A 12,135-nucleotide genomic window follows, 5' to 3' on the forward strand; every position below is an offset into this window, starting at 1 on the left:
TTTTTTAACTGTTTAAGTGACTTAAACAAGTTTAACTTTGTACCAAGATAATGTTTTTTTGTAAATGTGTGGCTATAAAAATAGCCGTTTGTTAATGTAATAGCCAGATACACACAAATTATTTTTTTGCGGTCTTCTTTGCTGCCTTTTTGGGAGTCTTTTTGACCTTCTTTGCTGCAGGTTTTTTAGCAACAGGCTTCTTTGTGGGTTTCTTAGCTGCTGGTTTCTTAGCCGAGGCTTTCTTTGTGGCAGGCTTCTTTGCTGCTTTCTTTGGCGTGCTCTTCTTTGCTGGCTTCTTTTTTGGTGTACTTTTCTTTGCAGTAGGCTTCTTTGCCGTTGGCTTTTTTGCTGCGGCCTTTTTCTTAGGTTTTTCTTTTTTTACCTGACCTAGCTTGAATGATCCAGAAGCACCAGTGCCTTTAGTTTGAATCAAATCGCCTGATGTTACTCCTCGTTTAAGAGCCATTTTCAGATGATGATCTGAGTTTTCAGCAACTTTGTAATTTGCATGAATATATTTTGTAATAGCTTGGCGAGATGAACCACCGCGTTCCTTTAGGGTAGCGATAGCAGCCTTGATCATGTCCACATATTTAGGGTGATCAGCTGTCTTCTTTGCAGCAGGTTTTTTCTTGGGTGCGATTTTCTTTGGAGAAGCTGCTTCACTCATTTTTAATGTTTTCTTACAACAATCCAACGATAAACGATGCTTGTTATCACAGTAGAAGTATACTAAACATTACCGTGTAAATGAGATATAATTTAAGACGGTGCGAAGTATGCGGACGTAAAAGTACCACTCCCGGGAATTGATTTGGCGCGAAAACAGAAATGTGTGTTTCTGTACATCGTATAATGTCCGTTTTGGGTGCCGCGACTATGCGAAAGCATGTTAATTTTTATTTGTAGCACGACGCAATAGTCTGAAAGAGAAGCTGCTGGAGTTTGAGGTCTTCAGCATTACATCTACTCTGTTAATTTGGGCTTCTTCCGCGCCCGTGTTAGGATTTTCATAAAGCGTTCTTTGGTTTGCGTTGCGTATGTCGGCCTACATCATCGACACGGCCTGTTTCCGGCTATTAGGAGCAATTCATATATTGGGCACTGCGTTTCGACTTTTTTATTAGACCACAGTAAAAAAATTCACTCACAGAAGTCCCTTTCTTTCATGGCTACAAACACGAAGAATTCTGTCGTAAGTAAAACGAATGCGCAAGCCAAAATAACGATGGGGCGAAGTCATAAGCATGGCCCTGTGGCCCAATGGATAAGGCATCTGACTACGAATCAGGGGATTCCAGGTTCGACTCCTGGCAGGGTCGCACTGTCGCATTTCGGCTGCATGGTCTACTGTGTAACGCGCGCGCACGTTCTGGCGTAATGCGTTGATAAACGGAATGTACGCAGTCATATTGGAAAGTAATATCACGCACTTAGTATCGTCGCCTTTGTTAGCATTCATGTAAGTTACCATCCACTCGCTACAGTCGCTCTCCATCCTACGGCTAAATCAACAGCCGTGATTTTTACTATGTCGCCGTCCATCCGTACGCGGTGACAGTTGTAAGCTTTACAGTAACGTGACATGCTCCACAAGCAGTTACGGTGTGTGGACGATGCCTATCATGGCAACGCTTGTTCTTTATCGCTTGTCGGCCTAATGGCTAAGATCAAGTGTAGTATCTGTTCTTATCAGTTTAATATCTGGTAGGCCATTCTCTGAATAGTCAGTATATTAATCTGATTTTTGGCCTTGGGTCATGGAGGTGGATTCATTCACGCCGTGACCACGGGTTGCCTTGGTGTTGCACTATTACCGATGGCGGCCCACATAAGCAATAAAAGAATAATAGCAGTCCTCTTTCCGACGGCACTCTGCATAGTCTACGGCGGGAACAAAACGCGTACACTGGGGGAGAATACAGCCTATGCCCCGCGACACGGCAGTTTATAACACACTCAAGCCACAAGCATTAACAAACTTTGAAGGGTACCCTCATGCTACGGTGCAGTTCCAACTCATACTTACCTGACGGGGAAGTAAAGACTGATCAATGAGGGTTTTCTTCCAGAGTGAGGCTCTTGCATTGCACTACGCTTGGGCTGACCTCTGCGATTACTGCAAACGTCAGTAACTCGACCGTACAATTTCTGGTAGTGGGGGCCTGCGTCCGCGCTCGCCCCCTCCTTAAGTCAAAATGAATGAGCTTAGAAAAGTTGCGCGGCCAAATGTCGGTGGTGACTTAAACGCTAAGGTAAAACCTCGCTTGGCTGTTACGAAACGTGATTGCGATATAAGTCCTCGGAAGGCGGCGGAATTTTATTTTATTTGCCATTCCGTCAGGGTTATTGGATGATCGGCAATAGATCGAGTTTGTATGCATTTGAAAGCTCTTTTTTCTCGTACTATCACCTGAAAATGTCGTAGGAAAATGTCATAGGAAACACTTTCAACAACCGCCACGTTCCTTAATTGTTATAACAAGAAATATATCACAGCACCATTGAAATGAAAAGGCAACAAATGAAAATGAAAAGCCTACGACACCGGGAGTTCCCAGGCGGTCCCCCATCCAAGTACTATCCCGGCCCGACGATGCTTAACTTCCGTGATCAGACGAGAACGGGTGTGTTCATCGTGGTATGGCCGTAGACATTAGTAGGGGCAAATACGTGCAATTTATTTTGACGTTGTGATCAAATTTTTTTATTTAATTTCTTTGAGTTACTTAGGACAAGGCGTATGCATGGATTATCTATTAGACTTTAAGGTTATAGTTTTGTGAAAAAAACAATGTTTTTTTAAAGATGTGTGGCTATAAAAATAGCCGTTGTTTTCTGAGTGTAGCGGTTTACTTCTTCTGTCCTTTGTCGTTCTTCTTTGGGAGTAAGACAGCTTGAATGTTTGGCAAAACACCACCAGCTGCAATGGTTACACCGCTCAAAAGTTTGTTTAATTCTTCATCATTACGAACAGCCAATTGTAAATGTCTTGGAATAATCCTAGCTTTTTTGTTGTCTCTTGCTGCGTTACCAGCCAACTCCAATATCTCAGCAGATAAATATTCCAAGACGGCTGCTAAGTAAACTGGTGCTCCAGATCCAATTCGGTTAGCATAGTGCCCTCTACGAAGGAATCTATGCACTCTACCGACTGGAAATTGAAGTCCAGCTCTTGAGGATCTTGTCTTGGCTTTAGCCTTAGCTTTTCCACCTTTTCCACGTCCAGACATAACTGCGATTTGATTTGTAAGTTAATACAAAAACGTACGAATATTTAACGTAAGTGTTAACGAAATAAACTTTACTCGTTTTTTCATCATAAAAATAGGATCGAAATCATGTTTTTTTAACCAATCATAATTAAGTATTAAACAAAAGATTTTTTTTTTAACCAATTAAATTGCGTATCGGCGTTTTCGGATCGAATTCGATCCGATTTTTTTACTTATAAACAAAAAGTTTTGACTTGCAGTTTAATGCTTATTTACAAGTTAAGTAGCAAAAATTTTTAACCATGTCTGACGCAGCAGCTAAAGGAGGAAAACAGGCACCTAAAGTAGCCAAGAAAGGTGAAAAAAGAGCCGGCAAAAAAGGAGGAAAGATTGGTGGAACTGGTGAAAAGAAACGCAAGAGAAAGAGAAAGGAAAGTTATGCTATTTACATCTACAATGTTTTGAAACAAGTTCACCCAGATGTCGGAGTTTCAAGCAAAGCTATGAGCATCATGAACTCATTTGTCAACGACATCTTTGAGCGCATTGCTTCCGAAGCTTTGCGTTTGGCTCTTCAAAACAAAAAGTCGACCATCTCTTCTCGTGAAATTCAAACCGCAGTACGTCTTCTCTTGCCTGGAGAACTTGCAAAACACGCAGTCAGTGAAGGAACAAAAGCCGTCACAAAATACACAAGCAGCAAGTAAACCAACGTCTACCAAACACAAACGGTCTTTTTTAAGACCACACATCTTTAAAAAAACATTTACTTGGCGTCACTACAAGTTAACCGAAGTTAATAAAACTTCTAAATAATGTGCTTAAGAACACTAGCCTACATTTAAAATACTTCCCCATGTGTGTGTGTGGATTAGCTTCACTTTTCATACGTATTATTAGCTGTACTTGCAGAAAAGACAAGTACATTGATCCATGTTATTGCTTACATTTAACTTAACCCAGCTTTTCACGGAAACACTCCCAGGCAAATTAACCCTACAAAGTATTTCTAAATTTTTTTTGTGTCATATATGACATAGTATCGTATAGCAATAAATGTAACTGTGACAAGACTTTACACATTGTGTAATTTGGAAGCGTGCACAAAGTAATGTTTTAAAAGATTTGTGGCTATAAAAATAGCCGTTTTTGTTGAGCAATGACAACGCTTAACCTCCGAATCCGTAAAGAGTTCTTCCTTGACGTTTTAAGGCATAAACAACATCCATAGCGGTAACGGTCTTGCGTTTAGCGTGCTCTGTGTAGGTTACAGCATCACGAATAACATTCTCTAAGAAAACCTTCAGTACACCTCTGGTTTCCTCATAGATAAGGCCAGAGAAACGTTTGACACCACCTCGTCGAGCAAGACGTCGAATAGCAGGTTTTGTGATTCCCTGAATGTTATCACGAAGAATTTTTCGGTGACGTTTAGCACCTCCTTTTCCCAATCCTTTACCTCCTTTTCCGCGTCCAGACATATTGATATAGTTGCGTACAGAACGAGTACAAAAACAACGTTTGAGTTAACAGAATTCAGACAGCTTTAAAAAGAGGCCATAAAATTACCTACTGCTCGTGGAAACACCCTAATTAACCAATAGAGTTGCGTCATTACAAAATGTTCCGAACATTTTGTACATTTTTTTAAGTAAAACTGTAGTTTTTTTAAAAATTCGTGGTCTTAATGTTTCAGTAAGGCAATAAATTTGGCATCGTTGGAATTCGCCAAACCTTCTGCTACTTACTAAAAAAAAAAAAAGTCAAAAGCTTTTGTGTATCAGAAGATACAGCCGTTTTCCCGTAGCCAAAAAACACAGATTTTATAAAAATGTTAAAGTAATGAGCGTAATGTCATTATGCAGCCAATCAGAAATTACTTTCTTAGCACCAATCAAATGGTTTGTTTTGAACCTTAGCTGTCAATCAATATGAGAAATAAAACTTTGGCGCGATAGTGCATTTTAGACCGTCTTGTGTATCCGTACTACATCGACTTCTTAAAATATGGCTCGTACAAAGCAAACTGCACGTAAATCTACTGGAGGAAAGGCTCCACGAAAACAACTCGCCACTAAAGCTGCGAGGAAAAGCGCACCAGCTACTGGAGGAGTGAAAAAACCACATCGTTACAGACCTGGTACAGTTGCTCTCAGAGAAATCAGAAGATACCAGAAGTCAACCGAGCTCTTGATCCGCAAGTTGCCTTTCCAGCGTCTTGTGCGAGAAATTGCTCAGGACTTCAAAACAGATCTGCGATTCCAGAGCACAGCCGTTATGGCTCTGCAAGAGGCTTCTGAAGCGTACCTTGTTGGCTTGTTCGAGGATACTAACTTGTGTGCCATTCACGCAAAACGAGTTACAATCATGCCTAAAGACATCCAGTTGGCAAGAAGAATTCGTGGGGAACGTGCCTAAGCATCTTACCAAACAAAAAACGGCTATTTTTATAGCCACACATCCATAAAAAATATTACGGCTAGCTTTTTATATCAAACTTTGTTCTGCTTTCTGTTTAAATTTTATGCTACATAAAAATTTTATGCTACATAAAGTTTGACAATGTTAAAAATATGAAGGGCAAGAAAAGTAAAAGCAAGAAAATAAGAAATTTAAAAACGAAAATACTTAAACTTAGGGAATCTAATCTTAAAATTACTCTTTTTTAACTGTTTAAGTGACTTAAACAAGTTTAACTTTGTACCAAGATAATGTTTTTTTGTAAATGTGTGGCTATAAAAATAGCCGTTTGTTAATGTAATAGCCAGATACACACAAATTATTTTTTTGCGGTCTTCTTTGCTGCCTTTTTGGGAGTCTTTTTGACCTTCTTTGCTGCAGGTTTTTTAGCAACAGGCTTCTTTGTGGGTTTCTTAGCTGCTGGTTTCTTAGCCGAGGCTTTCTTTGTGGCAGGCTTCTTTGCTGCTTTCTTTGGCGTGCTCTTCTTTGCTGGCTTCTTTTTTGGTGTACTTTTCTTTGCAGTAGGCTTCTTTGCCGTTGGCTTTTTTGCTGCGGCCTTTTTTTTAGGTTTTTCTTTTTTTACCTGACCTAGCTTGAATGATCCAGAAGCACCAGTGCCTTTAGTTTGAATCAAATCGCCTGATGTTACTCCTCGTTTAAGAGCCATTTTCAGATGATGATCTGAGTTTTCAGCAACTTTGTAATTTGCATGAATATATTTTGTAATAGCTTGGCGAGATGAACCACCGCGTTCCTTTAGGGTAGCGATAGCAGCCTTGATCATGTCCACATATTTAGGGTGATCAGCTGTCTTCTTTGCAGCAGGTTTCTTCTTGGGTGCGATTTTCTTTGGAGAAGCTGCTTCACTCATTTTTAATGTTTTCTTACAACAATCCAACGATAAACGATGCTTGTTATCACAGTAGAAGTATACTAAACATTACCGTGTAAATGAGATATAATTTAAGACGGTGCGAAGTATGCGGACGTAAAAGTACCACTCCCGGGAATTGATTTGGCGCGAAAACAGAAATGTGTGTTTCTGTACATCGTATAATGTCCGTTTTGGGTGCCGCGACTATGCGAAAGCATGTTAATTTTTATTTGTAGCACGACGCAATAGTCTGAAAGAGAAGCTGCTGGAGTTTGAGGTCTTCAGCATTACATCTACTCTGTTAATTTGGGCTTCTTCCGCGCCCGTGTTAGGATTTTCATAAAGCGTTCTTTGGTTTGCGTTGCGTATGTCGGCCTACATCATCGACACGGCCTGTTTCCGGCTATTAGGAGCAATTCATATATTGGGCACTGCGTTTCGACTTTTTTATTAGACCACAGTAAAAAAATTCACTCACAGAAGTCCCTTTCTTTCATGGCTACAAACACGAAGAATTCTGTCGTAAGTAAAACGAATGCGCAAGCCAAAATAACGATGGGGCGAAGTCATAAGCATGGCCCTGTGGCCCAATGGATAAGGCATCTGACTACGAATCAGGGGATTCCAGGTTCGACTCCTGGCAGGGTCGCACTGTCGCATTTCGGCTGCATGGTCTACTGTGTAACGCGCGCGCACGTTCTGGCGTAATGCGTTGATAAACGGAATGTACGCAGTCATATTGGAAAGTAATATCACGCACTTAGTATCGTCGCCTTTGTTAGCATTCATGTAAGTTACCATCCACTCGCTACAGTCGCTCTCCATCCTACGGCTAAATCAACAGCCGTGATTTTTACTATGTCGCCGTCCATCCGTACGCGGTGACAGTTGTAAGCTTTACAGTAACGTGACATGCTCCACAAGCAGTTACGGTGTGTGGACGATGCCTATCATGGCAACGCTTGTTCTTTATCGCTTCTCGGCCTAATGGCTAAGATCAAGTGTAGTATCTGTTCTTATCAGTTTAATATCTGGTAGGCCATTCTCTGAATGGTCAGTATATTAATCTGATTTTTGGCCTTGGGTCATGGAGGTGGATTCATTCACGCCGTGACCACGGGTTGCCTTGGTGTTGCACTATTACCGATGGCGGCCCACATAAGCAATAAAAGAATAATAGCAGTCCTCTTTCCGACGGCACTCTGCATAGTCTACGGCGGGAACAAAACGCGTACACTGGGGGAGAATACAGCCTATGCCCCGCGACACGGCAGTTTATAACACACTCAAGCCACAAGCATTAACAAACTTTGAAGGGTACCCTCATGCTACGGTGCAGTTCCAACTCATACTTACCTGACGGGGAAGTAAAGACTGATCAATGAGGGTTTTCTTCCAGAGTGAGGCTCTTGCATTGCACTACGCTTGGGCTGACCTCTGCGATTACTGCAAACGTCAGTAACTCGACCGTACAATTTCTGGTAGTGGGGGCCTGCGTCCGCGCTCGCCCCCTCCTTAAGTCAAAATGAATGAGCTTAGAAAAGTTGCGCGGCCAAATGTCGGTGGTGACTTAAACGCTAAGGTAAAACCTCGCTTGGCTGTTACGAAACGTGATTGCGATATAAGTCCTCGGAAGGCGGCGGAATTTTATTTTATTTGCCATTCCGTCAGGGTTATTGGATGATCGGCAATAGATCGAGTTTGTATGCATTTGAAAGCTCTTTTTTCTCGTACTATCACCTGAAAATGTCGTAGGAAAATGTCATAGGAAACACTTTCAACAACCGCCACGTTCCTTAATTGTTATAACAAGAAATATATCACAGCACCATTGAAATGAAAAGGCAACAAATGAAAATGAAAAGCCTACGACACCGGGAGTTCCCAGGCGGTCCCCCATCCAAGTACTATCCCGGCCCGACGATGCTTAACTTCCGTGATCAGACGAGAACGGGTGTGTTCATCGTGGTATGGCCGTAGACATTAGTAGGGGCAAATACGTGCAATTTATTTTGACGTTGTGATCAAATTTTTTTATTTAATTTCTTTGAGTTACTTAGGACAAGGCGTATGCATGGATTATCTATTAGACTTTAAGGTTATAGTTTTGTGAAAAAAACAATGTTTTTTTAAAGATGTGTGGCTATAAAAATAGCCGTTGTTTTCTGAGTGTAGCGGTTTACTTCTTCTGTCCTTTGTCGTTCTTCTTTGGGAGTAAGACAGCTTGAATGTTTGGCAAAACACCACCAGCTGCAATGGTTACACCGCTCAAAAGTTTGTTTAATTCTTCATCATTACGAACAGCCAATTGTAAATGTCTTGGAATAATCCTAGCTTTTTTGTTGTCTCTTGCTGCGTTACCAGCCAACTCCAATATCTCAGCAGATAAATATTCCAAGACGGCTGCTAAGTAAACTGGTGCTCCAGATCCAATTCGGTTAGCATAGTGCCCTCTACGAAGGAATCTATGCACTCTACCGACTGGAAATTGAAGTCCAGCTCTTGAGGATCTTGTCTTGGCTTTAGCCTTAGCTTTTCCACCTTTTCCACGTCCAGACATAACTGCGATTTGATTTGTAAGTTAATACAAAAACGTACGAATATTTAACGTAAGTGTTAACGAAATAAACTTTACTCGTTTTTTCATCATAAAAATAGGATCGAAATCATGTTTTTTTAACCAATCATAATTAAGTATTAAACAAAAGATTTTTTTTTTAACCAATTAAATTGCGTATCGGCGTTTTCGGATCGAATTCGATCCGATTTTTTTACTTATAAACAAAAAGTTTTGACTTGCAGTTTAATGCTTATTTACAAGTTAAGTAGCAAAAATTTTTAACCATGTCTGACGCAGCAGCTAAAGGAGGAAAACAGGCACCTAAAGTAGCCAAGAAAGGTGAAAAAAGAGCCGGCAAAAAAGGAGGAAAGATTGGTGGAACTGGTGAAAAGAAACGCAAGAGAAAGAGAAAGGAAAGTTATGCTATTTACATCTACAATGTTTTGAAACAAGTTCACCCAGATGTCGGAGTTTCAAGCAAAGCTATGAGCATCATGAACTCATTTGTCAACGACATCTTTGAGCGCATTGCTTCCGAAGCTTCGCGTTTGGCTCTTCAAAACAAAAAGTCGACCATCTCTTCTCGTGAAATTCAAACCGCAGTACGTCTTCTCTTGCCTGGAGAACTTGCAAAACACGCAGTCAGTGAAGGAACAAAAGCCGTCACAAAATACACAAGCAGCAAGTAAACCAACGTCTACCAAACACAAACGGTCTTTTTTAAGACCACACATCTTTAAAAAAACATTTACTTGGCGTCACTACAAGTTAACCGAAGTTAATAAAACTTCTAAATAATGTGCTTAAGAACACTAGCCTACATTTAAAATACTTCCCCATGTGTGTGTGTGGATTAGCTTCACTTTTCATACGTATTATTAGCTGTACTTGCAGAAAAGACAAGTACATTGATCCATGTTATTGCTTACATTTAACTTAACCCAGCTTTTCACGGAAACACTCCCAGGCAAATTAACCCTACAAAGTATTTCTAAATTTTTTTTGTGTCATATATGACATAGTATCGTATAGCAATAAATGTAACTGTGACAAGACTTTACACATTGTGTAATTTGGAAGCGTGCACAAAGTAATGTTTTAAAAGATTTGTGGCTATAAAAATAGCCGTTTTTGTTGAGCAATGACAACGCTTAACCTCCGAATCCGTAAAGAGTTCTTCCTTGACGTTTTAAGGCATAAACAACATCCATAGCGGTAACGGTCTTGCGTTTAGCGTGCTCTGTGTAGGTTACAGCATCACGAATAACATTCTCTAAGAAAACCTTCAGTACACCTCTGGTTTCCTCATAGATAAGGCCAGAGATACGTTTGACACCACCTCGTCGAGCAAGACGTCGAATAGCAGGTTTTGTGATTCCCTGAATGTTATCACGAAGAATTTTTCGGTGACGTTTAGCACCTCCTTTTCCCAATCCTTTACCTCCTTTTCCGCGTCCAGACATATTGATATAGTTGCGTACAGAACGAGTACAAAAACAACGTTTGAGTTAACAGAATTCAGACAGCTTTAAAAAGAGGCCATAAAATTACCTACTGCTCGTGGAAACACCCTAATTAACCAATAGAGTTGCGTCATTACAAAATGTTCCGAACATTTTGTACATTTTTTTAAGTAAAACTGTAGTTTTTTTAAAAATTCGTGGTCTTAATGTTTCAGTAAGGCAATAAATTTGGCATCGTTGGAATTCGCCAAACCTTCTGCTACTTACTAAAAAAAAAAAAAGTCAAAAGCTTTTGTGTATCAGAAGATACAGCCGTTTTCCCGTAGCCAAAAAACACAGATTTTATAAAAATGTTAAAGTAATGAGCGTAATGTCATTATGCAGCCAATCAGAAATTACTTTCTTAGCACCAATCAAATGGTTTGTTTTGAACCTTAGCTGTCAATCAATATGAGAAATAAAACTTTGGCGCGATAGTGCATTTTAGACCGTCTTGTGTATCCGTACTACATCGACTTCTTAAAATATGGCTCGTACAAAGCAAACTGCACGTAAATCTACTGGAGGAAAGGCTCCACGAAAACAACTCGCCACTAAAGCTGCGAGGAAAAGCGCACCAGCTACTGGAGGAGTGAAAAAACCACATCGTTACAGACCTGGTACAGTTGCTCTCAGAGAAATCAGAAGATACCAGAAGTCAACCGAGCTCTTGATCCGCAAGTTGCCTTTCCAGCGTCTTGTGCGAGAAATTGCTCAGGACTTCAAAACAGATCTGCGATTCCAGAGCACAGCCGTTATGGCTCTGCAAGAGGCTTCTGAAGCGTACCTTGTTGGCTTGTTCGAGGATACTAACTTGTGTGCCATTCACGCAAAACGAGTTACAATCATGCCTAAAGACATCCAGTTGGCAAGAAGAATTCGTGGGGAACGTGCCTAAGCATCTTACCAAACAAAAAACGGCTATTTTTATAGCCACACATCCATAAAAAATATTACGGCTAGCTTTTTATATCAAACTTTGTTCTGCTTTCTGTTTAAATTTTATGCTACATAAAAATTTTATGCTACATAAAGTTTGACAATGTTAAAAATATGAAGGGCAAGAAAAGTAAAAGCAAGAAAATAAGAAATTTAAAAACGAAAATACTTAAACTTAGGGAATCTAATCTTAAAATTACTCTTTTTTAACTGTTTAAGTGACTTAAACAAGTTTAACTTTGTACCAAGATAATGTTTTTTTGTAAATGTGTGGCTATAAAAATAGCCGTTTGTTAATGTAATAGCCAGATACACACAAATTATTTTTTTGCGGTCTTCTTTGCTGCCTTTTTGGGAGTCTTTTTGACCTTCTTTGCTGCAGGTTTTTTAGCAACAGGCTTCTTTGTGGGTTTCTTAGCTGCTGGTTTCTTAGCCGAGGCTTTCTTTGTGGCAGGCTTCTTTGCTGCTTTCTTTGGCGTGCTCTTCTTTGCTGGCTTCTTTTTTGGTGTACTTTTCTTTGCAGTAGGCTTCTTTGCCGTTGGCTTTTTTGCTGCGGCCTTTTTCTTAGGTTTTTCTTTTTTTACC

General features: G+C 40.2%; 1 protein-coding gene and 6 non-coding genes across 7 annotated transcripts; 5 read left to right on the forward strand and 2 right to left on the reverse strand.

Moving 5' to 3' along the window:
- Positions 1 to 1,644: 1,644 nt before the first annotated feature.
- Positions 1,645 to 1,836, forward strand: LOC130661520 (U2 spliceosomal RNA). Its single transcript, XR_008988709.1, has one exon. It is a non-coding gene; the product is annotated as a U2 spliceosomal RNA (small nuclear RNA).
- Positions 1,837 to 2,021: 185 nt separating this feature from the next.
- Positions 2,022 to 2,186, forward strand: LOC130659925 (U1 spliceosomal RNA). The gene has a single exon (XR_008987128.1). It is a non-coding gene; the product is annotated as a U1 spliceosomal RNA (small nuclear RNA).
- Positions 2,187 to 2,536: 350 nt separating this feature from the next.
- Positions 2,537 to 2,655, reverse strand: LOC130661661 (5S ribosomal RNA). Its single transcript, XR_008988838.1, has one exon. It is a non-coding gene; the product is annotated as a 5S ribosomal RNA (ribosomal RNA).
- A 4,865-nt stretch (positions 2,656 to 7,520) lies between these two features.
- LOC130660975 (U2 spliceosomal RNA) lies at positions 7,521 to 7,712 on the forward strand. Its single transcript, XR_008988170.1, has one exon. It is a non-coding gene; the product is annotated as a U2 spliceosomal RNA (small nuclear RNA).
- Positions 7,713 to 7,897: 185 nt separating this feature from the next.
- Positions 7,898 to 8,062, forward strand: LOC130659926 (U1 spliceosomal RNA). Its single transcript, XR_008987130.1, has one exon. It is a non-coding gene; the product is annotated as a U1 spliceosomal RNA (small nuclear RNA).
- Positions 8,063 to 8,412: 350 nt separating this feature from the next.
- Positions 8,413 to 8,531, reverse strand: LOC130661663 (5S ribosomal RNA). The gene has a single exon (XR_008988840.1). It is a non-coding gene; the product is annotated as a 5S ribosomal RNA (ribosomal RNA).
- A 526-nt stretch (positions 8,532 to 9,057) lies between these two features.
- LOC130657382 (histone H2B, gonadal-like) lies at positions 9,058 to 9,800 on the forward strand. The gene has a single exon (XM_057460365.1). It carries the CDS (start codon positions 9,394 to 9,396, stop codon positions 9,796 to 9,798), a length of 405 nt encoding a protein of 134 aa, XP_057316348.1. The 5' UTR covers positions 9,058 to 9,393; the 3' UTR covers positions 9,799 to 9,800.
- Positions 9,801 to 12,135: the final 2,335 nt, after the last annotated feature.

The sequence above is a fragment of the Hydractinia symbiolongicarpus genome, chromosome 9 (assembly GCF_029227915.1).
Source record: "Hydractinia symbiolongicarpus strain clone_291-10 chromosome 9, HSymV2.1, whole genome shotgun sequence".
Classification (NCBI taxonomy): Eukaryota; Metazoa; Cnidaria; class Hydrozoa; order Anthoathecata; family Hydractiniidae; genus Hydractinia; species Hydractinia symbiolongicarpus.